Raw genomic sequence first — 26,186 nt, 5'->3', positions numbered from 1 at the left:
ACAATAATTCTTGCTTTGTCTGAGATCAAATCAAATCTTATTAGTCACATGCACCGAATACTTACAGTGAAATGCTTACTTACAAGGCCATAACCAACAATGCAGTTTAAAAATTACGAATAAGAAATAAAAGGAACAAGTAATTAAAGAGCAGCAGTAAAATAACAATAGCGTGACTATATACAGGAGGTACCAGTACAGAGTCAATCTGCGTGGGAACCAGTTAGTCGAGGTAATTGAGGTAATATGTACATGTAGGTAGAGTTATTAAAGTGACTATGCATAGATAATAACAGAGTAGCAGTCGCGTAAAAGAGAGGGTGGGGAGGGGGGTGGACAATGCAAATAGTCTGGGTAGCCTTTTGATTAGATGTTCAGGAGTCTTATGGCTTGGGGGTAGAAGATGTTTAGAAGCCTCTTGGACCTAGACTTGGTGCTCCAGTACCGCTTGCCGTGTGGTAGCAGAGAGAACAGTCTATGATTAGAATGGCTGGAGTCTTTGACCATTTTTAGGGCCTTCCTCTGACACCGCCTGGTATATAGAGGTCCTGGATGGCAGAAATCTTGGCCCCAGTGATGTACCGGGCCGTATCCACTACCCTCTGTAGTGCCTTGCGGTCGGAGGCCAAGCAGTTGCCATACCAGGCAATGATGCAACCAGTCAGGATGCTCTTGATGGAGCAGCTGAAGAACCTTTTGAGGATCTGAGGACCCATGCAGAATCTTTTCAGTCTCCAGAGGGGGAATATGTTTTGTCGTGCCCTCCTCACGTCTTTCATGGTGTGCTTGGACCATGTTAGTTTGTTGGTGATGTGGACACGCTCAACCTGCTCCACTACAGCCCCATCGATGAGAATGGGGGCGTACTCGGTCCTCATTTTCCTGTAGTCCACAATCATCTCCTTTGTCTTGATCACGTTGAGGAAGAGGTTGTTGTCCTGGCACCAAAAGGCCAGGTCTCGGACCTCCTCCCTATAGGCTGTCTCGTCGTTGTCAGGCCCACCATTGGTGTGTCATCTGCAAACTTAATGATGGTGTTGGAGTCGTACCTGGCCGTGCAATCATGAGTGAACAGGGAGTACAGGAGGGGACTGAGCACACACCCCTGAGGGGCCCCTGTGTGAGGATCAGCGTGGCGGATGTGTTGTTACCTACCCTTACCACCTGGGGGCGGCCCGTCAGGAAGTCCAGGATCCAGTTGCAGAGGGAGGTGTTTATGTCCTTAGCTTAGTGATGAGCTTTGAGGGCACTATGGTGTTGAACACTGAACTGTAGTCAAAGAATAGCAATCTCATATAGGTGTTCCTTTTGTCCAGGTGGGAAAGGGCAGTGTGGAGTGCAATAGAGATTGCATCACTGTGGATCTGTTAGGGCAGTATGCAAATTGGAGTGGGTCTAGCGTTTCTGGGTATAATGGTTTTGATGTGAGCCATGACCAGCCTTTCAAAGCACTTCATGGCTACAGACATGAGTGCTACAGGTCAGTAGTCATTTTGGCAGGTGACCTTAGTGTTCTTGGGCACAGGGACTATGGTGGTCTGCTTGAAACATGTTGGTATTACAGAGGGGTTGAAAATGTCAGTGAAGACACTTGCCAGTTGGTCAGCGCATGCTTGCAGTACACGTCCTGGTAATCCATCTGGCTCTGCGGCCAGAACAGCTGGTGCTCTCATGCATGTTTCAGTGTTGTTTGGCTCGAAGCGAGCCTAGAAATAGTTTAGCTCATCTGGTTGGCTCGTGTCACTGGGCAGCTCTAGGCTGTGCTTCCCTTTATGCTTTCCCGGTCTTCCCGGTGCGCTAAAGGCCAGTGAAGACCGTTTTGATGTCTCCACATTGGATTCAATATCTCAAAAGGTATGTTGGTCATCTGCCATTGCCTGCTTGACCTATAAAAAGGTCCCCCATTCTGCTGATGTGAGTTGCTGAACAGCACACCAACATTTGAGATGCATTTAGAAAGTGAACTTGCCATTTCCAAAAAGGTTTTAAATGTAGGCCATTCATATGAAATATGTGCACAGTACTTTGTTTTAAGCATCAATTTATCAAATCAGTTCTTGTTTGCTTGCTAATTGCGAGAAGCACCTGTCAAACTCTGCAATGTCTCGGAACACACAGGGATGTCGTAGCGCATGAGAACCTTGGAGTTTGCCAAAAAACAGTTTTCTAGTATTGTTACTCTCCCGCCATGCAAAAATGACTGACATGGCAACACTGATGGTAATGAATGAATGCCGATTGAAATAATAAGAAAGCTGATAATTGTGCATGTGACTTGAAGGTGAGAGCACAGTAATAGATTGGCATGCAGTCCCTTTAATCATAGGGTATTGTTACTTTGTGTCTCTAAAACCACAATGGGGGGGGTACAATATTAATCTTAATATTCAGTTAATTCTTTACCTTTTATAAAAAAGGTACACAACGTGCCTTCGGAAAGTATTCAGGCCCCTTGACTTTTTCCACATTTTGTTAGGTTACAGCCTTACTCTAAAAATGTATTAAATTGTTTTCCCCCCTCATCAATCTACACACAATACCCCATAAGGACAAAGCAAAAACAGGTTTAGACATTTTTAATAATTTATTAAAAATAATAAACTGAAATATCACATTTACATATGTGGTACACCTGCATTGCTTGCTGTTTGGGGTTTTAGGCTGGGTTTCTGTACAGCACTTTGAGATATCAGCTGATGTAAGAAGGGCTATATAAATACATTTGATTTGACATAAGTATTCAGACCCTTTACTCAGTACTTTGTTAAAGCACCTTTGGTAGTGATAACAGCCTCGAGTCTTCTTGGGTATGATGCAACAAAGCTCGGCACACCTGTATTTCAGGAGTTTCTCTCGTTATTCTCTGCAGATCCTCTCAAGCTCTGTCAGGTTGGATGGGGAGCGTCGCTGCACAGCTATTTTCAGGTCTCTCCAAAGATGTTTGATCGTGTTCAAGTCCAGGCTCTGGCTGAGCCACTCAAGGACATTCAGAGACTTGTCCTGAAGCCACTCCTGCATTGTATTGGCTGTGTGCTTAGGGTCGTTGCCCTGTTGGAAGGTGAACCTTCACCGCAGTCTGAGGTCCTCAGCGCTCTGGAGCAGGTTTTCATCAAGGATCTCTCTGTACTTTGCTCCGTTCATCTTTCCCTCGATCCTGACCAGTCTCCCAATCACAGCCACTGAAAAAAATCCACCACAGCATGATGCTGCCACCACCACCATGCTTCACTGTAGGGATGGTGACAGATCTAGGAAGTGTCTTGGTAGTTCCAAACGCCTTACATTTAAGAACGATGGAGGCCACCTTCAATGCTGCAGACATTTTTTGGTAACCTTCCCCAGATCTGTGCCTCGACACAATCCTGTCACGGCGCTCTACGGACAATTCCTTCGACCTCATGTCTTGGTTTTTGCTCTGACATGCACTGTCAAATGTGGGACTTTATATAGACAGGTGTGTGCCTTTCCAAATCATGTCCAATCAATTGAATTGACCACAGGTGGACTCCAAGTTGTAGAAACAACTCAAGGATGATCAATGGAAATAGGATGCACCTGAGCCCAATTTCGAGTCTCATAGCAAAGGGTCTGAATACTTATGAAAATAAGGCATCTGTTTTTATTTTTTGAAAATTTGCAAAAATGTCTAATAAACAGTTTTGGCTTTGTCATTATGGGTTATTGTGTTTAGATTGCTGAGGAAAAATGTAATATAATACATTTTAGAATAAGGCTGTAACGTAACAATGTTTAAAAAGCAAGGGGTCTGAATACCTTCCGAAGGCACTGTAGATACAAAGTATTGATCATTGTGACCCTATTAAAGTTAAGAAAAGTAATACATTTAGTATGTAAAGGACAATAAACAAAAAGTAGCCAACCTCCCATCCCGTTTCCTAACCCCACCCATCCATGTATCCATCCAACCACCCACCTGACCACCCTGAAACCATGTCTTCCACCCCTTCAGAGCCATATCCCTGTAATGCTTAGAGAAGATCTCATGTCAAGTGTTATTGAAGTGTGGTTGCATGTTCACCTGCCTTATTATTTTGGGGTGTTCATATAGGCCACCAAGTGCTAACAGTCAGTATCTAAATAATGTGTGTGAAATGCTTGATAGTGTATGTGATGTAAACAGAGGGGCCTACATTCTTAGGGACCTGAATATTGACTGGTTTTCATCACGCTTTCCGCTCAAGAAGAAGCTTCTCACTGTAACCAGTGCCTGTAATCTGGTTCAGGTTATTAATCAACCTACCAGGGTGTTTACAAACACTACAGGAACAAGATCATCCACATGTATCGATCACATTTTTACTAATACTGTAAAACTTTGTTCTAAAGCTGTGTCCGTACCCATTGGATGCAGTGATCACAATACAGTGGCTATATCCAGGAAAGCCATGGTTTCAAAAGCTGGGCCTAAAATATTATAGAAGAGATCATACAAAAGATTTTACTGTGACTCTTATGTGGATGATGTTAAAAATATTTGTTGGTCTGATGTGATTAATATGGAGCATCCAGGCGCTGCATTTGATGAATTTATGAATTTGTTTCTTCCAATTATTGATTAACATGCGCCTGTTAAGAAACAGATGGTTAGAACTGTTAAGGCTCCATGGATTGATAAGGAATTGAAAAACGATATGGTTGAAAGAGATGGGGCAAACGGAGTGGCTAATACGTCTTGACTGGCTGGCTTACTGTCAATTGAAAAATTGTGTGACTAAACTCAACAAAAAGTTTCAAATGAAAGTATAGGAAAAAAGACATATTCAACTCAATCTTTCATCAAATTATTATTAAGAGTAAAAGTACTGCAATATGATGACTTGCCGTAAAAAAAAAAGTATATTGTGGGAGGTGGCAAAATTATTGTTATCGATCAATAATGACAAACCTCCTGGCATAGCCACACCATCTGTCATATCTTTAATCTGAAAGGATTTAATCGGAAAGGATTTGTCCACAGGCCTGGAGGGAAGCCAAAGTAATACCGCTATCAAAGAGTGGTAGTGGTCTTTACTGGTTCTAACAGCAGATTTATTAGCTTGCTGCCAGCTTTTAGCAATGGAAGCTAAATCCATTTTAGAATAAGGCTGTAACGTAATTCTTTGGGGGAAAAGTGAAGGGGTCGGAATACATTTCCCAAATGCACTGTATCAGTGAATGCCACCTCTTCCAGGGATTGAGATACACTGTAGTAAAATATTGTCTGTGTATAATGAGATGAAGTGATCAGTAGATTTGAGGGAAATTGGTGTTATTTTTATCGTTTGACAAATTGCCTGGGCCAGGGGTCCCATGGATAATAAAAATAGCCAAGGAAAAACTGGATTGCCTTGTCTGCTGCTTCTTGTGATTCTGAATAAAGCAGAACAGATTTTGCCTGCTATAAAACTATGGCTGAGGGATTGGTATATAGTGTGTTTAACAAATTATTTAAACTGGAGTCAATTCACATACAGTACCAGTCAAAATTTGACACACCTACTCATTCTAGGGATTTTCTTTATTTGTACTATTTTCTACATTGTAGAATAATAGTGAAGACATCAAAACTATGAAATAACACATATGGAATCATGTAGTAACCAGAAAAGTGCTAAACAAATCCAAATATATTTATATTTGAGATTCTTCAAAGTAGCCACCCTTTGCCTTTAAGACAGCTTTGCAAATAAATTAATAAAAAATCCTACAATGTGATTTTCTGGATTTTCTTTTCTCATTTTGTCTGTCATAGTTGAAGTGTACCTATGATGAAAATTACAGGCCTCATCTTTTTAAGTGGGAGAACTTGCACAATTGGTGGCTGACTAAATACTTTTTTGCCCCACTGTATACCAGGCCTTGTTTCCTAGATTTTTCATAGTGTTCTATTGTTTCCAGTACTTTTCTTATATCATCTCCAATGTATCGTACATGTACTTTCTAATTCTATGCAGTTTGCACTATGCATTTTGCGCTATGCATTTTGCATCACAACACTGAAGTGTAAGGGGGTGTAACAGTATAACTTTAAACCGTCCCCTCGCCCCGACCCGGGCGCGAACCAGGGACCCTCTGCACACCTCAACAACAGTCACCCACGAAGCGTCTAACTAGCTAGCCATTTCACATCCGTTACAGGGGCTCCAATTTTTGTTTTATGGACTGGATCTTTATATTTACCACAGGGGAATTGTGGACGGGCAGATTATGCTATCTGCTGATGCGAAATAAAACGTGTTTTTTTAGTTTCAATAGAATGAATTTCCCACACTTGAATGTTATTTACTATATATTTTTTTAAACAAGTCCGTTAATTCATAGTAATTACGCAATAGAAAGCCACGATAAGGCCACACATTTCAATGCAAGCCACCGGGAAAAAAACGTTACCAATGTTGGCCTTTTATCTGATCCAAATATTTTCGCATGAACTATAACTGATTTCAGTAGGATATATATATACACACACACACAGATATATATATTCACACACACATATGTAACACACACATACACACTAAAGATATTCCGCCCATATGAACTTATTTAATTTATGCCAAAAAACAACCATACATGATTTAAAGAAAATCAGCAAACACAATTAATTTTTCTTCACATTCTTTAATAAGACTCAAACACAAACACGCAATAGGCTACAGCTCGCTTCACAGCTGCTTCCCAACGAAATACAAGGAAACTCAAGGATTTGGAGCCTACAGTGCGCTGAGGGCGAGTGCGCTGAGGGCTCTGTACGCAGCGTTGGGCCCTTCCTGAAGCGTTTTGCGCAACAAAAAGCAGCTTAAGCGTGTTTGTGTGTATAAAGACTTGCCTCCATGATGAAGCGTTTGTCGTAGCTGCCGCCGGTCTCTGATAGGAGTTCGTACTTCAGGCCTCTGCGTTTCTCATTCAGCTCCATCACTGGGTTCTTGCCCCCTGCCGTAAGGAGAGGGCCTGGGGTGCGGGACTAGGGATAATAATAGGATGAAATCACTACCTCTCTATAATTGTAAGAGATGGGGTTCAGTCGGTGAATCACACAAAACATATCCATTATGGATGCACACCAGTTGAACAACTATCGCATATACTGTAGGCAATCACAATGAAAGCCACCGGACACAATCTGGACATGAATATAAAGCTTTCAAATTCTGTTAAGATTTATAATAGGTTTCCATGTTCGTGTGACAGTTGTGTGGTAACATCATGTTGTCAGTGTGATGGTTGTGTGGTTAGCTAGTGTTCGTGTGACGGTCGTGTTGTGTTGTTAGCGTGACTGTTGTGTGGTTACCTCGTGTGCGTCTGAGGAGGAGGTGACAGAGTTTCTGCTGGAGCTGGTGGACATTCTGTCGTTTCTATCACTTCTATGGTTGGGTCCCTCGCCGTCAGCACTCAGGGAGTCCAGGTCCACATCGAAGTCAGCTGGGCAACCTAGTGCCTGTAGGACCTGGAGAACAGGAACAAGAGGAACAAAGATAGTAAAATAATATATACTGTAAGATCAAGAGGAGGAGCACTTCCTTGGACTGTGTGTTATCATGGTAGAGTGCACCCAATAGTTGTGTCATATCTGCAATGTATCAATGTAATAATACTGTCTGTGTCACAGTTCTACAATACATGTACAGATGATTCTACATCATCTTTCTTAAAAATCCACTCTTCTCCATCAATCCAATACAATGCTTCTCTCATGTTACTGGCCTCTGCCTGTCCTAACTGCTCGTCTTCATCATCTCGTAACATGCATCCCTCCATGTATTCTTCCCATGCCATTTACTGAAATAGGTTTGTTGGATACCTTAAGTGCTACTCGTAGTTTGGCCATCTTCTTGGAGCCGCCGGAAGCCTCGTAGACAGTGCCGTGGACGTCCACAGACATGGTGAAGACTGGATCGTGGACCGGGCCGGACTGGGACATTAGCTTGTACTGCAGCCCTGGGTGGACCTGGTTCAGTCTTATCAGAGCGTTCATGGGGTGGTTTGGGTCCATCATGTTATTGTCCAGAACTAGGAGGAAACATGGAGACCATATAGGTTTCAATTACATAAATTAAAACTATATGAGATAGATTGAGATTCTGAACAGTACTTTATAAACTTAGCAAAAAAAACGTCCCTTTTTTCAGGACCCTGGTCTTTCAAAGATAATTTGTAAAAATCCAAATAACTTCACAGATCTTCATTGTAAAGGGTTTAAAAGACTGTTTCCCATGCTTGTTCAATGAACCATAAACAATTAATGAACATGCACCTGTGGAACGGTCGGTTAGACACTTAGACGATTGGCAATTAAGGTCACAGTTATGAAAACTTAGGACACTAAAGAAGCCTTTCTACGGACTCTGGAAAAACACCAAATGTGAACGTGCTTTAGGCATGCTGCAAGGAGGCATGATGACTACAGATGTGGCCAGGGCAATAAATTACAATGTCCATACTGTGAAACGCCTAAGACGGCGCTACAGGGAGACAGAACGGAAAGCTGATCGTCCTCGCAGTGGCAGACCACGTGTAACAACACCTGCACAGGATCGGTACATCCGAACATCACACCTGCGGGACAGGTACAGGATAGCAACAACTGCCCGAGTTACACCAGGAACGCACAATCCCTCCATCAGTGCTCAGACTGTCCGCAATAGGCTGAAAGAGGCTGGACTGAGGGCTTGTAGGCCTGTTGTAAGGCAGGTCCTCACAAGATATCACCGGCAACAACGTGACCTATGGGCACAAACCCACCGTCCCTGGACCAGACAGGATTGGCAAAAAGTGCTCTTCACTGACGAGTCACGGTTGTGTCTCACCAGGGGTGATGGTCGGATTCTAATTTATCGTCGAAGGAATGAGCGTTACACCGAGGCCTATACTCTGGAGCGGGATCGATTTGGAGGTGGAGGGTCCGTCATGGTCTGGGGCGGTGTGTCACAGCATCATCCGACTGAGCTTGTTGTCATTGCAGGCAATCTCAATGCTGTGCGTTACAGGGAAGACATCCTCCTCCCTCATGTGGTACCCATCCTGCAGGCTCATCCTGACATGACCCTCCAGCATGACAATGCCACCAGCCATACTGCTCGTCCTGTGCGTGATTTCCTACAAGACAGGAATGTCAGTGTTCTGCTATGGCCAGCGAAGAGCCCGGATCTCAATCCCATTGAGCGCGTCTAGGACCTGTTGGATCGGAGGGTGAGGGCTAGGGCCATTCGCCCCAGAAATGTCCGGGAACGTGCAGGTGCCTTGGTGGCAGAGAGGGGTAACATCTCACAGCAAGAAGTGGCAAATCTGGTGCAGTCCATGAGGAGGAGATGCACTGTAGTACTTAATGCAGCTGGTGGCCACACCAGATACTGACTGTTACTTTAGATTTTGACCCCCCCCCTTTGTTCAGTAACATTTCTGTTAGTCACATCTGTGGAACTTGTTCAGTTTATGTCTCAGTTGTTGAGTCTTGTTATGTTCATACAAATATTTACACATGTTAAGTTTGCTGAAAATAAATGCAGTTGACAGTGAGAGGACAGTGGATTCTGAACTAGGTTAGCATGGCAGGTGTCAAGGCATGTCTAATCTAAATGCCCAGGCAGACAAGGAATGAAATTGAGGAAGGGAGCAGGTGTGTCAGATAGTGGGAGAAAGTGGTGCGTCCTATAATGTAGGTAAGTGTCCTGTGAGAGGTGGCGAGGTGTAGAAAGATAATTGTGTGAGAGACTGCCTGGAGGGGGATTAATCCCCAGTCCATTTCAACCCCCTATCTGTCAGTCACCTGCTTTGAACTGTGGAAGATCAAAGTCCTGTGGGATTGGAGTCACAGTGAGGGGAAATTTAATTACTGTGACACAGACAGCCTTACTAGCCATAAGGGGTAGATGAGAGATGGTATGGGATGAATGCCCCACTCAGAATGCTATTTTTGAGTATTGACATTCCTCTAATGTACCAGCATTCTATTATAGAGTTCTTATATGGGCAATTGGCATAGGCTGATCTACAGAAAGTCTATGCATCTACATTACATCAAGTAGTTCTCTAGGCTGAACGGAGAGGAAATGGATTTCCCTACACTGCGGAAGGATTTAGCCAGAGCAGCAGTGAATCTGACCTCTCATCATGTTGTGTTTCATCCTCTTGAAGAGCTGTCTGTCGTCAATGTGTCTGTCTTCGTGCTGCCTTTTACGACAGGTTCCTGTGTAATAGAAATGATGGTTTCACCTTCAGGAGCAGAGACAACCTGAGATCTCGAGCATGCGCACACACACACACACACACACACACACACCTTTGTCCAACCCGGAGATTCTGTGTGACGGTTTGGTTGGAGTGAGAGGATTCATATTCAGGACCTTATAAAGCTGTCCAAAGGCTAGGAGGCGTAGCGCATGCTGAAACAGACAGACACAGTATGAAACCAGACAGAATGAGGGCACAAAACAAGAGTCAAAAACAACCACAAGCCCTATAGGAATGAGCCATGCTAGAAATACCTACTAGAACGTAATCAATGGGTGAATTAAATATAGAACTATCGATCAATAGCATGTATTTAATATTATACTGCGAGATTCTGCTATTTAAGTCTATATGAAGGAAGTTAGCAGTACTTTCACAAGCAAATAATAGCATGCGTTAGCGCAATGACTGGAATTGTACAGGTACAGTAGCATTGCTATGCCAAAATCTAGCACTACCCCATTAATTTATTTGATTTGATTAGTATTTTACTATTTTATTAGGATCCCCAATTAGCTTTTCCTAGAGTCCAAATAGGAAACAAAACAAACAAAATACATAACACTACAATTAATAATACAATACAAAAAATATTTTAAAATGCCTCTTAATACTGTGCATTTCCCAGCCTCTGTTCTGGACCTGGGGAATGTGAAGAGACCTCTGGCTGCATGTCTTGTGAGGTACCGATGAGTATCTGAACTGTGTGCAAACTGCTTCAGTACCAGTTCAGTAGATTTGGCATAGGTCCCCAGATCCTCAAAAAGTTCTACAGCAGCACTATCAAGAGCATCCTGACCAATTGCATCACCGCCTGGTATGGTAACTGCTCGGTATCTGGCTACAGAGGAGTGTGTACGGCCCAGTACATCACTGGAGCCAAGCTTTCTGCCATCCAGGACCTATATACTAAGAGGTGTCAGAGGAAGGCCCAAAAAACCATTAAAGACTCCAGTCACCCAAGTCATAGACTGTTCTCTCTGCTACCGTACGGCAAGAGCTACCGCAGCGCCAAGTCTAGGACTAAAAGGCTCCTACCCCCAAGCCATAAGACTGCTGAACAATTCATAAAATGGCCAACCGGACTATTTACATTGACGACCCCCCCCCCCCCTTTGCTTTTACGCTGCTGCTACTCCCTGTTTATTATCTATGCATAGTCACTTTACCCCTACCTACATGTACAAATTACCTCAACTAATCTGTACCCCTGCACACTGACTCGGTACCGGTACCCCCTGTATATAGCCTCGTTATTGTGTTACTTTTTAATTAATGTTTTACTTTAGTTTATATAATGAATTTTCTTAACTCTATTTCTTGAACTGCATTGTTGGTTAAGGGCTTGTAACTAAGTATTTCACGGTAAGGTCTACACTTTTATTTGGCGCATGTGACAAATAAAATTTGATTTGACCTCTTCCCATTTTAACAACCATAGAGTCAACACGTTTTGATCATTACAGCTTGCTATCTAGGCTTACCCCCAGCAGTTTTAACTTTCTCAATCACCACATTATTCAGTAAGAGATCTTGGAAAGAGCTGTTACATTGGGAACATATACACAATTGCAACAACCTTGACTTACACTGTACAGTGCATGGACAGAACAGAACCGAGAGATCCTCCTCACCTTCCTCTACCCTCCCTATAGTATTACATTGCATTCTGCTCAGGGACAGGGCAGTCAAGAAGTGTTTTTGTGTAAGCAGCGCTAAGCAGTGCTGGTGCGCTGGGAATGCTTTCCCACGCTCATTAGTGGGCTAATTAGGCCTCCATCATGAGTAATTTCTTTCCTGATGTATACAAGTCTGACTTTACAGCATTGTAGGTATGTAATATAGAGTTGAAGTCGGAAGTTTACATAAACTTTAGCCAAATACATTTAAACTCAGTTTTTCACCATTCCTGACATTTAATTCTAGTAAAAATTCCCTGTCTAAGGTCAGTTAGGATCACCACTTTATTTTAAGAATGTGAAATGTCAGAATAAGAGTAGAGAGAATAATTTATTTCAGCTTTTTATTTCTTTCATCACATTCCCAGTGGGTCTGAAATGTACATACACTCAATTAGTATTTGCTAGCATTACCTTTAAAATTGTTTCAGGTAGCCTTCCACAAGCTTCCCACAAAAAGTTGGGTGAATTTTGGCCCATTCCTCCTGACAGAGCTTTTTCAGTTCTGCACACAAATTTTCTTTGAGATTGAGGTCAGGGCTTTGTGATGGCCACTCCAATACCTTGACTTTGTTTTCCTTAATCCATTTTGCCACAACTTTGGAAGTATGCTTGGGGTCATTGTCCATTTGGAAGACCCATTTGTGACCAAGCTTTAACTTCCTGACTGATGTGTTGAGATGTTGCTTCAATATATCCACATAATTTTCATTCCTCATGATGCCAACTATTTTGGGAAGTGCACCAGTCCCTCCTGCAGCAAAGCACCCCCACAACATGAATCTGCCACCCCCGTGCTTCACGGTTGGCATGGTGTTCTTCCGCTTGCAAGCGTCCCCCTTTTTCCTCCAAATAGAACGATGGTCATTATGGCCAAAAAGTTATTTTTGTTTCATCAGATCAGAAAACATTTCTCCAAAGTACAATCTCCGTCCCCATGTGCAGTTGCAAACCGTAGTCTGGCTTTTTAATGGCGGTTTTGGAGCAGTGGCTTATTCCTTGCTGAGCGGCCTTTCAGGTTATGTCGATATAGGACTCGTTTTACTGTGGATGTAGATACTTTTGTACCTGTTTCCTCCAGCATCTTCACAAGGTCGTTTGCTGTTGTTCTGGGATTGATTTGCACTTTTCACACCAAAGTACGTTCATCTCTAGGAGACAAAATGCGTCTCCTTCCTGAGCGGTATGACGGCTGTGTGGTCCCATGGTGTTTATACTTTGTTTGTACAGATGAACGTACAGATGAACGTGGTACCTTCAGGCATTTGGAAATTGCTCCCAAGGATGAACCAGACTTGTGGAGGTCCCCAATTTTTTTCCTGAGGTCTTGGCTGATTTATTTTGATTTTCCCATGATGTCAAGCAAAGAGGCATTGAGTTTGAAGGTAGGCCTTGAAATACATCCACAGGTACACCTCCAATTGACTCAAATTATGTTAATTAGCCTATCAGAAGCTTCTTTCTAGAGCCATGACATTTTGTCACGCCCTGACCATAGAGAGTCTTTGTTTTTCTATGGTATAGTAGGTCAGGGTGTGACTGGGGGGTTTTCTAGTTATTATTTTCTATGTGGGGTTCTAGTTTAGTTTTTCTATGTTGGTGTTTGGTATGATTTCCAATTAGAGGCAGCTGGCTATCGTTGTCTCTAATTGGGAATCATATTTAAGTAGCATTTTTTCCACCTGTGTTTTATGGGATATTGTTTTGAGTTAGTGCACATAGCACCTCTGTGGTCACAGTTCGTTGTTAGTTTATTGTTTCTTGTCTTGTTTTGCTAAATTTCACTTTCTATTAAATTATGTGGAACTCAACATCCGCTGAGCCTTGGTTCGATATTTATTCCAGCGAACATGACACATTTTCTGGAATTTTCCAGGGCTGTTTAAAGCCACAGTCAACTTAGTGAATGTACACTTCTGACCCAATGGAATTGTGATACAGTGAATTATAAGTGAAATAATCTGTCTGTAAACAATTGTTGGAAAAATAACTTGTGTCATGCACAAAGTAGATATCCTAACTGACTTGCCAAAACTATGGTTTAAAAAATAATAATTGTGGAGTGGTTGAAAAACGAGTTTTAATGACTCCTACCTAAGTGTATGTAAACTTCCAACTTCAACTGTATGTATTATAGGTATGTAACTGATGTATTTAAGTGTCTCACCTGTGCATTGAGAGTGATCGCCTGAGCCTGTTGGCTTGTGATCACTGACAAGGTGTCTGTTGGCTCCTTCTCACAGGGGTCGTGAACTCCCGGCCCATCTGGAACAGCAGTAAAAATCCACATACATTGTATGGGCTAACTCAGCCCATCCACCCCCAGTGAATGGGCACAGTAAGTCCCATTGAGGTCAGCAGACCACTTTCCCAGGGGATACCTGGATAGAAAACCTCATAGTCCCTGTGACTGACCTGGGAGGAGGATCCCTGAGGCGATGCACTCCATGACCCTGCGCAGGGCCTCTCCGGGCCCCAGAGGCCGGTCACAGGTGGCTATGGCCTTCTCACAGATCAGCTCTAGGGGCTGGGGGGAGAGAGTATTTAGTATTTTATTAGGATCCCCATTAGCTACTTCTAAAGCTGCAGCCACTCTTCCCGGGGCCCACACAAAACATTAAATAACATTAATAGTCAAGTAAATCACAAAAGGACAGAACTACATACATTTACAATACAAATACACGCTTTCATACATGTATGCCTTAGCACCCCATGCATTATGTACTCATTACAACAGCAATACTGCATTTTCCAATATTTTATAACCCATTGCTCCCTTTTGTTCTACTTTACTGCTTTGTCTAAGCAGGTCCTGATATCCTAATCTCACAGCACCAGTTCTGTAAACACCAGGAGAGAATCTCACAACATCAAGAACAATCTGTGATTTTTCCATTTGACGTCAACACTATGCATAATCATGTGATTCATAGACGCTAGTGAACGCAAGCGCAACACACAAAAGAGAAAATGCAATAATCATAAGGAGTTTCACCAGTCACCAAGTCCTGCTCAGTTCCACCGTGAACAGAGCCACATATCACGCAGCAACCCTGAATCGTATGGAGTTGCACCAAAGTATCACTCCTGCTACGTTCCCCTAAAGCAAACGCAGCAACCATGAACAGAATAGCGTCTCACGCACTCAGGTAAATTCCCGACGTCAATAAAGCTACCTTGTTTTGCTAAATTCCCCTGATGTGAATAAAGCTACCTTGAGAGGGACAACACCACACACAGAGGATATCTTAACTCAACATGTACAGCACCAAATATACAGTGCATTCCTAAAGTATTCAAACCCCTTGAATTTCTCCCACATTTTGTTACGCAAGACTTATTCTAAAATGGATTAAATCGTTTTTTTCCTCATCAATCTACACACAATACCCCATAATGACAAAGCAAAAACAGGTTTTTAGAAAGCTTTGCAAATTTATTAAAAATAAAATCTGAAATATCACATACAAGTATTCAGACCCTTCACTCAGTACTTTGTTGAAGCACCTTTGGCAGCAATTACAGCCTAGCGTCAATGACGCTACAAGCTTGGCACACCTGTATTTGGGGAGTTACTCCCATTCTTCTCTGCGGATCCTCAAGCTCTTTCAAGTTGGATGAGGAGCGTCGCTGCAAATCTATTTTCAGGTTTCTCCAGAGATGTTCGATCGGGTTCAAGTCCGGACTCTGGTTGGGCCACTCAAGGACATTCAGAGACTTGTCGCGTAGCCACTCCTGCGTATCTTGGCTGTGTGCTTAGGGTCGCTGTCCTGTTGGAAGGCAAATCTTCGCCCCAGTCTGATGTCTTGAGTGCTCTGGACCAGGTTTTCATCAAGGATCTCTCTGTACTTTACTCCGTTCATCTTTCCCTTGATCCGGACTAGTTTCCCAGTCCCTGCCGCTGAAAAACATCCCCACAGCATGATGCTGCCACCATGCTTCACTGTAGGGATGGTGTCTGGTTTCCTCCAGACGTGACAGTTGGCATTCAGGCCAAAGGGTTCAATCTTGGTTTCATCAGAATCTTGTTTCTCATGGCTTGAGAGTCCTTTAGGTGTCTTTTGGCAAACTCCAAGCAGGCCGTCGTGTTCTTGGTCACCTCCCTGACCAAGGCCCTTCTCCCCCAATTGCTCAGTTTGGCCGGGCGGACTGTTCTAGGAAGAGTCTTGGTGGTTCCAAACTTCTTCCATTTAAGAATGATGGAGGCCACTGTGTTTTTGGGGACGTTCAATGAGTCAGACATTTTTTGGTACCCTTTCCGAGATATGTGCCTCTCCACAATCCTGTCTTGGAGCCCCACGAGAAATTCCTTCGACCTCAGGGCTTGGTTTTTACTCTGCCATGCACTGTCTACAGTGGGACTTTATATAGACAGGTGTGTGCCTTTCCAAATCATGTCCAATCAATTGAATTTATCACAGGTGGACTCAAATCAAGTTGTTGAAACATCACAAGGATGATCAATGGAGACAGGATGCACCTAAGTTCAATTTCAAGTTTCATAGCAAATCATCTGAATACATATGTAAATAAGGTATTTGTTTTTTTATTTAAAAAAATATTAAATGTTTTTATTTAATCCATTTTAGAATAAGAATGTAACATAACAAAATGTGGAAAAAGGGAAGGGGTCTGAATACTTTCCGACTGCACTGTACATGATGTGCATACAAACATACACCTCTTCCTCCTCTCCCTGGACAACTTACCCATCCTTTGAGAGGTTCCCACACAGTTAGTCTGTTGCACATGTCTCTGAAAACACGCATGACGATGACACACGACTTCAGATCGGTCACTCTGGCCTACAAAGTGAACAGACAATGTGAACAGACTCACAAAAAGAGCCCAGTGATGATAAAAAACATGTACAATCCACCATCAGTATTGCTCAATTCTTCAGTCATACAAAGGATATTAAGCCATTTAATGTTCCCCAAATATCCCTCTAGGGAGCAAACAGTTCTGAATGAGGTATGTGAAATCAGAAAAGATGTTCCACCTGGAACCATTTGGTGTGTCTGAGCGTTGCCAGGGCAGCCTGGCACCACCGCCCGTCCAGCACCTCATCAAGCCCCTCCACCTCCACACCTTCCTCTGGAAAGAGAGGCAGGATGAGGACACAGATTGCATTGCCCAGGGGGCTTTCAGACAGACTGCAGAACAGACACAGGCTGCATCTGAAATGGTACCCTATTCCCTATGCAGGTGGTGGTCAAAAGGAGTGCACTTTAGGGAATAGGGTGCCTATTTAGGACGTACCCATAGACACACAGGCAAGTAGGGTGGCTGGCTATAATTAGCGTCCTACTGGTCTGATAATTTTTTTTATGGGGAGAATGGAAGGGGATAATGTATGGAGATTAGTTCTGTAACTACTGTCTTGAGGATCTCAAGGATGTTTAGAGAAGTAGTGGGAAAGCATTGCTATTGTGAAGTTGAAAAAATGTAATTGAGTCATAATTAAATTTGTTGGTCAGGCATCGTAGTAGGACGCCATGCTGGTATTTTCTGTCTTGCAGGTCAATCAGATGTTTATGGTTACTAAACCACACTGGCTTACTGTTGGATAAAACCTGCCCTGCCATGGCTGGAACTGAGCCATGGGAGAAAACAAAAACGAACAGTAGAACATAAAAATCAGAGTGAGGACGCCACCATGGAAAGAAAGCGAAGGCTCAGATTCTCGGGAGCAGCTAGCTATGGGGTGATTGCTCTGGGATGAGAAAAGAGACCGGAGACTAAAGAACTCTGGGCTTAGTAAGAGAGATATCCTCTTCATCCCCTCCAAATAGTTCATGTGGAAAATTGGCACCAACATTCAATTACAACATCTACTGTATATAGACTTACAGCTAGAACCACAACCAATTATGGCTATTTCAAAGTTACAAAAAGATAACCACACTCCGCACAATCAAATGCCTTTTTTGGCATGAATTATATTCGCTAGTACCTCTTATTTTAGAATCGGTAATTGTATTATGTGATGAATAATTGACTCCAACCGTTGGGACAGGTTTTTTGCTCAAATATTTATATTACCATCGACTAACCAAATTGGATAGTCATATCCACTTATTTTTAGGTTTTAAATGTTAATTCCTGGCTTGGTTTATTGAGCGAGTTTGGAAATAAAATAGATTTTCTGATTTCTTCAATTGCAAATTCTTGGTCTAAGATCATTAGCTTTTGAATTTAGTGGTCACACTGGCCATTTCAAATGTAAGGTTAGTAGCCATGTCCAGCAGCATACTGTATTTACGGAGGGGATTGTAAGAGCAGTCTGTGTGTGGTTTTGCAGCTCTTTGCCATAGAGACCATTGTGAAAGCTGGACATTATGGAAGAGTTGGAACACAAACAGGGTGAGAAAATGATGCGAATGGGTCAACCCATGTCACACCTCCTAATGCTAGACTGAGGGGTCTGCCCCAGGGGAGACCTGGGAAAAATAAAGTACAGTCATCTGCTAAGGATCTTGGCCCAGGGAATGCAAAGACTTTAATAGGACCATAAAGGCACAGAATATACACTACAGTGGCAAGACAAAGTATGTGAACCCTTTGGATTTACATGGATTTCTGCATAAATTTTACATCAAATTTGATCTGATCTTCATCTAAATCACAACAATAGACAAACACAGTGTGCTTAAACTAATAACACACAAATTATTGCATTTTTCTTGTCTATATTGAATACATCATTTAAACATTCACAGTGTAGGTTGGGGGAAAGTATGTGAACCACTACGCTAATGACTTCTCCAAAAGCTAATTGGAGTCAGGAGTCAACTAACCTGGAGTCGAATCAATGAGATTTGGGGAGAGCTGCCCTGCCCTATTACATTTTTAAAAACTCACAAAATTTGAGTTTGCCATTCACACGAAGCATTGCCTGATGTGAACCATGCCTCGAACAAACGAGATCTCAGAAGACCTAAGATTAAGAATTGTTGCCTTGCATAAAGATGGAAAGGGTTGCAAAAGTATCTCTAAAAAAGTCAGTCCACGTTAAGACAAATTGTCTATGAAATTGAAATAGTGAAATTCCAGCACCGTTGCTACTCTCCCTTGGAGTGGCCATCCTGCAAAGATTACTGCAAGAGCCCAGCGCAGAATGCTCAGTTAGGTTAAGAAGAATGCTAGTGTCAGCAAAAGACTTACAGAAATCTCTGGAAGATGCTAACATCTCTGATGAGTCTACAAAACGTAAAACACTAAACAAGAATACTGTTCATGGGAGGACACCATGGAAGAAGCCACTGCAGGTCGGAAGTTTGCAAAAGGGCATCTGGATGTTCCAGAACGCTACTGGCAAAATATTCAGATGAAACTAAAGTTGTGTTGTTTGGAAAGAACACACAACACTATGTCTGAAGGTACAGCACACCAACATCAAAACCTCATCCCAACTGTACAGTATGGTGGAGGGAGCATCATGGTTTGGGGCTGTTTTGCTGCCTCACGGCTCTGGATAGCTTGCTATCAGATGGAAAAACGAAACATTTCGCAGGAGAATGTAAGGCTGTCTGTTTGCCAATTGAAGCTCAACAGAAGAAAATACGCCTTCTGGAGTGGCCCAGTCAGTCCTGACCTCAACCCGATTGAGATGCTGTGGAATGAGCTCAAGAGTGCGATTCACACCAGACATCCCAAGAATAATATGGAACTGAAATAGTTTTGTAAAGAGGAATAGTCCAAAATTCCTCCTGACCGTTGTGCAGGTCTGATCCGCAACTATAGAAAACATTTGGTTGAGGTTATTGCTGCCAAAGGAGAGTCAACCTGTTATTAAATCCAAGGGTTCACATACTTTTTCCAACCTGCACTGTGAATGTTTACACAGTGTTCAATAAAGACATGAGAAATGATCATATTTAGTGTGTTATTAGTTTAAACAGACTGTCTTTTGTCATGACCAATTTATGCAGAAATCCAGGTAATTCTAAAGGGTTCACATACTTTTTCTTCCCACTATATATCTCAGTCCCTCAAGGATTTCGCAGGGATTTTCTGTGATATTTACAGGTAAAAATGATTGATTTTGCTGCAGCAATTCCAGCATTCTGTAAGGCAACATGCAATGATTTTGTCCAATTTGTCGTGAAAATGCACTGACGAGGGAAAACCGTTTGTTGGCATGTGGCTTGAATGAACCATATTATGCGGTGATTGGTTAAAATTGCGAGCCCTCTTTTTGTACTGCTGTGATGCGTCTCAGTTTCATGCGATAATATTGCAATGATTTGACTGTTTTATGCAGAAATAGTTCAGTGATTGGTGAAATTTTCAAGCCCTCGCATAAAAAAATGAAAAACCAGGCGAATGGAGCCTTAAGAGCCCTTCCTATGCAGAATTGTCTCCCCAGTTTCCACCAGCTGCAGGTCATGACGAAGCCATCAATCATAAGGAACTCATTCCAAAAAGACAACCACAATTAGAGCTCTCTGACATCATCAGCTTAGACTTTGATTAGTGACCACAAAACTACAAAAATGAATAACACGTATTAATATCTTGGCAGCAGCTAATGGGAATCCATAATTTATACAAATAAAACTGGCTTTAAAACATGAAGTTATTGGATGTCATTCTGAGCAAATCAACAGTAAAGTTAGAGTCGTCGAATATCAATGGGCAAAGAAAAACTATCAAATATGTTGAATATCGGCAATCAAGAAGGCAGTTGGATACCAGTTGCCTGTCGGTCGGCTCTCAATTGGACATTGACCAGAATTTCATGGTGTACAGCAGGGCTATTCAATGTCGGCCCTAGTGGGCGAAAACACTTCTAGTTTTCATCCTCTCCTTCTAATAATTCAGACCTGGGACAGCTGGTGAGTGCAATTAACCTACGAAGTAGAAACAAAAAACAGAAGGGTTTTGGCCCTCTAGGACCGGAATTGAACAGCCCTGGTGTAGAGTAACCCAGAGAAGATAAGTACATTGAACAGAGTGGGGAATAGGAGCGATGTCTAGGGCTAGGCAGAGAGTGGTTTTATAGGGGGAGCCCCTTGTAACCGGGCGTCCTGCACTGGGCCTCGTCGCTATGCTGGCTCCAGCCCGGCGCTCCCAGGTCTGATAATCCACAAACACTGCGCTGGGGTGCTGTGGTAAAATAAAGACATTTGCAAACTATATAATACTCCCAAACATTCTATGGAGAGAACAGTTTCAGGGCAATGTGTCTTCCTCAGGGTTGAGGATGCTGTGGTAAGAAATAGAATCATGATTCTATGGATAGAACAAACTTCAGTATAGTCAGTGTTCTACTCATGTTGTTCCCCAGAACTAGAGGTTGCTTGAGAGCTTCTGCTGAAGTGACATATTGTGTTGATTACACAATTAAAATGAAACTTCTTGCTTGTGCTGTGTGGAATATTTAGAGGCTGAGGGCAAAATCTTTCTCTCCTAGCATTCATCTGCTCCAGTGTTTCAAAGTTTTTTTAACTTTTACCCCAATTTCGTGATATCAAATTGTTAGTTACAGTCTTGTCCCATCGCTGCAACTTCCCCATGGACTTGGGAGAGGCGAAGGCCGAGAGCAATGCGTCCTCCGAAACCCGACCCTGCCAAGCCGCACTGCTTCTTGACACACTGCACGCTTATCCCCAAATGTGTCGGCGGAAACACCGCCCAGCTGGCGACAGAAGTCAGCTTGCAGGCGTCCCGCCACAAGGAGTCGCCACAAGGAGTCGCTAGAGCGCGATGGGACAAGGAAATCCAGGCCGGCCAAACCCTCCCCTAACCCAGACGATGCTGGGCCAATTGTGCGCCGCCTCATGGGTCTCCCGGTCACGGCCGGCTATGACACAGCCTGGGATTAAAACCCGGGTCACTGCGATGCAGTGCCTTAGTCCGCTGCGCCACTCGGAAAGCCCTAGTGTTTCAAAACTAACACTCAATGCAACATTTATGCTGCGAGGACCTTTTGTACAGAACGCTGAAAAGATTTTCTTTCCGGTCTCCCCTAGTGGGGTTGACACACTACAATAGGTTTTACTTTCCGGTCTCCCCTAGTGGGGTTGACACACTACAATAGGTTTTACTTTCCGGTCTCCCCTAGTGGGGTTGACACACTACAATTAGGTTTTACTTTCCGGTCTCCCCTAGTGGGGTTGACACACTACAATAGGTTTTACTTTCCGGTCTCCCCTAGTGGGGTTGACACACTACAACAGGTTTTACAGAATTGCTGCTCTTCCCATCCTTGAAAACATTTTATTTTCATTCCCTTTTTTTTTTTTTTTAAGCACAGCATAAGCACTTCTCTCAGTCTCCAGTGCTGCATTTTGCAGTTTCCCACTAACTGGATGTTGGGCAAGGATAGGATAAGCGCCCTGACTCTCTGTTAGACAAAAATAATGAGAGAACGCTGTACGGAGAAACCGGAGACAGGCGGCTATTTTCACAACCCTCCTTTATCACCCTCGCTCCATTACCTCTTTTCTCCACACCCCATTATTGTCATCTTTAACCTCTGCTTTGTACATCCCTCATTCCCTCAACCTCTCCTAAATTGTCCTTCTTTTCTCAACCGTGCCTTTTTAATTTAAGGACCATAATGAAAATAACAGTGCAGGTTTTAAAAGTACATGTTGATAGATTTGAAAAGTTTTATTGTCTCCAGCTGGAACAGCTTTATGTTTATTTTAATTATCAGATAAAAATCATACATTCAATAATTACATTTTAAAGAATCTCATTAGAGGACAGACAGAGGGGTAAATACCTTGGTCTTTGGCAGTGTGTTCATCTCTCATGGCCAGTGAGGACAGGGTGACCTTCAGGGAGAATTTGGGGTCGTTGATGTTGACCACCCAGATGGCGGACTCCGACACGCTCGACCGCACCTCGTACTTGTCCTCCGTCAGCGTCTGCAAGGGCAACCAACGAGGGTTGAGGCAGCTGTGGCTATGTACACAACATGTTCAACACATTCCCATTACACACTATTATAGTACTACAATTTAAAATGATCAGAACATGTTTGAACTTCATAGGCATAACAAAACTTCCAATTCCATTTTCAATACATAATTTTGTATTGTTATGTTCACAAGGAGTAATGTGTATTCTCTAGTCTAGTAGCTAGTTCCTTTGAAGAATGCATAATGTCTCTCCTTGTGTCAACCTCACTCCACTGCCTTTGCTGAAAAGCCGAGAGGTGAAAATGGAATCATCCCTTGATGATAACCTGCACAGCAGACTGGATCGGTAATTAACTGGGTGATAAGCAGGGAGGAAGCACAGGGAGACCATGTACAGTAGTCAGCTCTGCACTGCACTACAGAAAGCAGTGGTGGATGTAGTCACGTCTGCACTGCACTACAGAAAAGAGTGGTGGTATGCTCAGGTCTGCACTAGAGGGGATTCAAGTTCTAGAGTCAAGTTCAGGACAGGATCAACAGTCCACAGGAACAGGCAGTACAGGAATAGTTATAAACTGAGGTTTGGGGGAGGGGAGGGATAGAAATATGTAACGTGTGGAGCATTTCATAAAAATAAACAGTATTTCATCCCCTCCCCTTCCGTCGGCTCACACTAGCGCGCCTCGCTCCAGTTGTAGCCGATCCCTACTTTACCTCAGAAGCTGTGTGTGCACTGCGCAGGCAACTGTCTCGTGAGCATGGAGCTGCAGCCAAACGGAGCATTTGCTATTGGCTACGCATTAGTGGATACTCAGACTGGTCTCAGGACAGGTCTGCCGTGTTTTGACTAGCAGTGACTTTTTCTAGCAGGTTAGGAGAACATACCCAGCATGTTAGGAGAATTAACGTGGCATGTTAGGATAATTAGGTTAAGGTTAGGAAAAGGGTTAGAGTTAGCTAAAATTGGCCCTCGACACACCTAGCTACAACCAGGCCTGCCCTAAGAACAGTCTCGGTTTCCACTAATGCAATTCTGCATGCAGAGCGGTGGACAGACAGACGAGCAGCTAACGGAGGAAGTTATTTCTGCTTTCTGCGCCTAAAAATTACCACAGGACAGGAGTGACTTATCGGGACAGGACAGGAAAGTTCAGGGGTTATAGAAGAACTGTTGCGGGATCAGGACAGGATGGTTTTTGTAACTGGACAAGACGGGATAGGAATTCATTTTCTCTCCCGTGTCAACCTCTAGTCTGCACTACGTTACAGAAAGGAGTGGTATTCGGAACTCACGTTGAATAATGTGCCATCCCATTCATTTTAAAATGTTACGGTTAGTTTGCTCATGTAAAATGTTTGAGTAAAAACGGACCTGTAGTTGCAAGGGCAGGTTGGCACTAACAGTGTACAGAAGTAATTTGGTGGGTTTGTCTCTGCACATCAGGACCAGCTCCAAATCCATGTCTCCTTTAACCAGGAGGCCCTTAGCCACAAGACCCACCCGCATCACCCCACACAGGATCGACACACTCTGGGTCCTGGTGAAGACAGAGCAGTGCAGTAATCAGCCACATCACACTATAGTTTCTAAGGATGCCATTAAGAGAGGACAGAAGAGTTATAAACTAAAATGTTTTGTTTTCAGACACTTGTCATATGTCAAAGTTACATTTATGTAGTTTACACATTTTCACCAAAACAAAGGAAGAAATAACTACACAACTGCTTTGTTAAAACCTAGTATGTAGAGCAATGGAATCAAGTGTGTAGTGCTAGGCCAAAAACAAAAATGTGCACCCTTTTGGGTCCCCAGGACCAGGATTAAGAAACACTAAAATGTAAAAGTACCTCAAGCCTTTGTGAAATTGTAGAAGAGAACTCACTTTGTGCTGCCGTGGGTGCCGGTAGAGTCTCCAGCAGCCTTGATGTTGATGGTGGTGGTTGGGGCCTTGCTTAGGGAGGCGTTGAGGTTGTCCATCCAGTCCGACACCTGTTTGAGGGCACATTCCACGGTGGATACCAGCTTCTGGACAGCCTCCAGCTCCTCTGGCGAAGGGTAGATGTCGGCATGCTTGGCCATGACGTGGCAGTCGTCGTTGGCGAACGATCGGATGGACCTCTGAGAGGAGGGAAAAACAAATAAAAAGCGAGTCATTCAGAACATGTGATCCTTTATCAATATTCTAAAGACAAATGAGTTGGCCAGTTACAGTGAAGTGTTTTCTGGGTGCCAGACATGCCATCTTACGCTGCATATATTCGATAGTGACACCTAGCAACCGGTGCTGCTGCCAAATTCCATTTGTCCTACATACGAAGCCAGTGTGTGCTTTCCTAGAAATCAGCGAATGTGTGCCGTTTTGCAAGACCAACTGTACACAGTACAGGGAGAGCACCATGTGGAGCCCAAGTTCATCTTTCCATCCCTCTCTTTCTCCATCTCTCTCCCGTCGCTCCATCCCTCTCTGTCTGCAGTGTGTAGGCACCTCTCATTACAGTGGGTTATTTATGAGAGGGTTGAATAATTCATAGGCTAGTGTGTGGAGACTGGGGAGGGGAGGCTCAAGTCCTCAGAGGTGGAGGTGGTGAGGTGGGTCATTTAATACAACCTAGCTAATCTCTTTCATTACCACCAGGGCATTCACACCTCTATATCAAAAGAGAGCGGAGCACATCAACAACACATACAGTACACATCTCCTGTATTTCTCTTCCTCCTCTCAAACAACCTGTCTTTATTCAAGATGTGACATACAGACGCATAAAAACAGACAGCCAGACCCGAACATACATTATAGCAACAGAAACATAGCCTACTCAGACAGACATCCTCGCACTCAGCCAGGCAGATTCTCACACACACACACACACACACACACACACACACACACACACACACACACACACACACACACACACACACACACACACACACACACACACACACACACCTCACCATCTCTAGAGGTCAACAGACCTCTCTGGTCTAGGAGTGTGACTGGGTTTGGTCTAAGTTCGGACCAGGGTCCCCTAACTCCGCCTCCTCTGACCCATCAGCTAGCCCTTCTGTCCCACGTGGCAGAGATACAGGTAAATCAGCACAGCTGTGGGAGGGAAAAAAGGAGATGGGATACAAATGATGAGCATTTAGCACACTGGTATATGCCATAACTACAAACAGCCAACATCAACCAAACAAGCAGATGTATGCTATCAATGGCAACCAAGTGTACAGTGCGCAGTCGGCAAGTACTCAGACGCCTTGACTTTTTCTAAATGTTGTTACGTTACAGCCTTATTCTAAAATGGATTAAATGGATTTTTCCCCCCTCATTAATCTACACACAATACCCCACACTGACAAACAAAAACAGATTTTTTGAAATTTCTGCAAATGAAT

At 43.3% G+C, this 26,186-nt stretch overlaps 1 protein-coding gene across 1 annotated transcript in view; it reads right to left on the bottom strand.

Moving 5' to 3' along the window:
- The window catches only part of LOC129826101 (spermatid perinuclear RNA-binding protein-like), a 51,020-nt gene that overhangs the window by 12,585 nt on the left and 12,249 nt on the right, over positions 1-26,186 (bottom strand). The window contains exons 2-14 of the mRNA XM_055886424.1: positions 25,743-25,890; positions 24,670-24,905; positions 24,159-24,324; positions 22,648-22,792; positions 16,915-17,009; positions 16,622-16,717; positions 14,325-14,436; positions 14,077-14,174; positions 10,280-10,382; positions 10,103-10,186; positions 7,802-8,010; positions 7,292-7,447; positions 6,830-6,964 (exon numbers count right to left, since the gene is read on the bottom strand). Of these exons, the coding sequence (XP_055742399.1) occupies positions 6,830-6,964; positions 7,292-7,447; positions 7,802-8,010; positions 10,103-10,186; positions 10,280-10,382; positions 14,077-14,174; positions 14,325-14,436; positions 16,622-16,717; positions 16,915-17,009; positions 22,648-22,792; positions 24,159-24,324; positions 24,670-24,905; positions 25,743-25,745 (1,638 nt within the window). The 5' untranslated portion in view covers positions 25,746-25,890. The remainder of the gene's footprint in view (positions 1-6,829; positions 6,965-7,291; positions 7,448-7,801; positions 8,011-10,102; positions 10,187-10,279; positions 10,383-14,076; positions 14,175-14,324; positions 14,437-16,621; positions 16,718-16,914; positions 17,010-22,647; positions 22,793-24,158; positions 24,325-24,669; positions 24,906-25,742; positions 25,891-26,186) is intronic.

This window comes from Salvelinus fontinalis, chromosome 28 (assembly GCF_029448725.1).
Source record: "Salvelinus fontinalis isolate EN_2023a chromosome 28, ASM2944872v1, whole genome shotgun sequence".
Classification (NCBI taxonomy): Eukaryota; Metazoa; Chordata; class Actinopteri; order Salmoniformes; family Salmonidae; genus Salvelinus; species Salvelinus fontinalis.
This window is presented reverse-complemented; position numbering and strand designations above follow the sequence as displayed.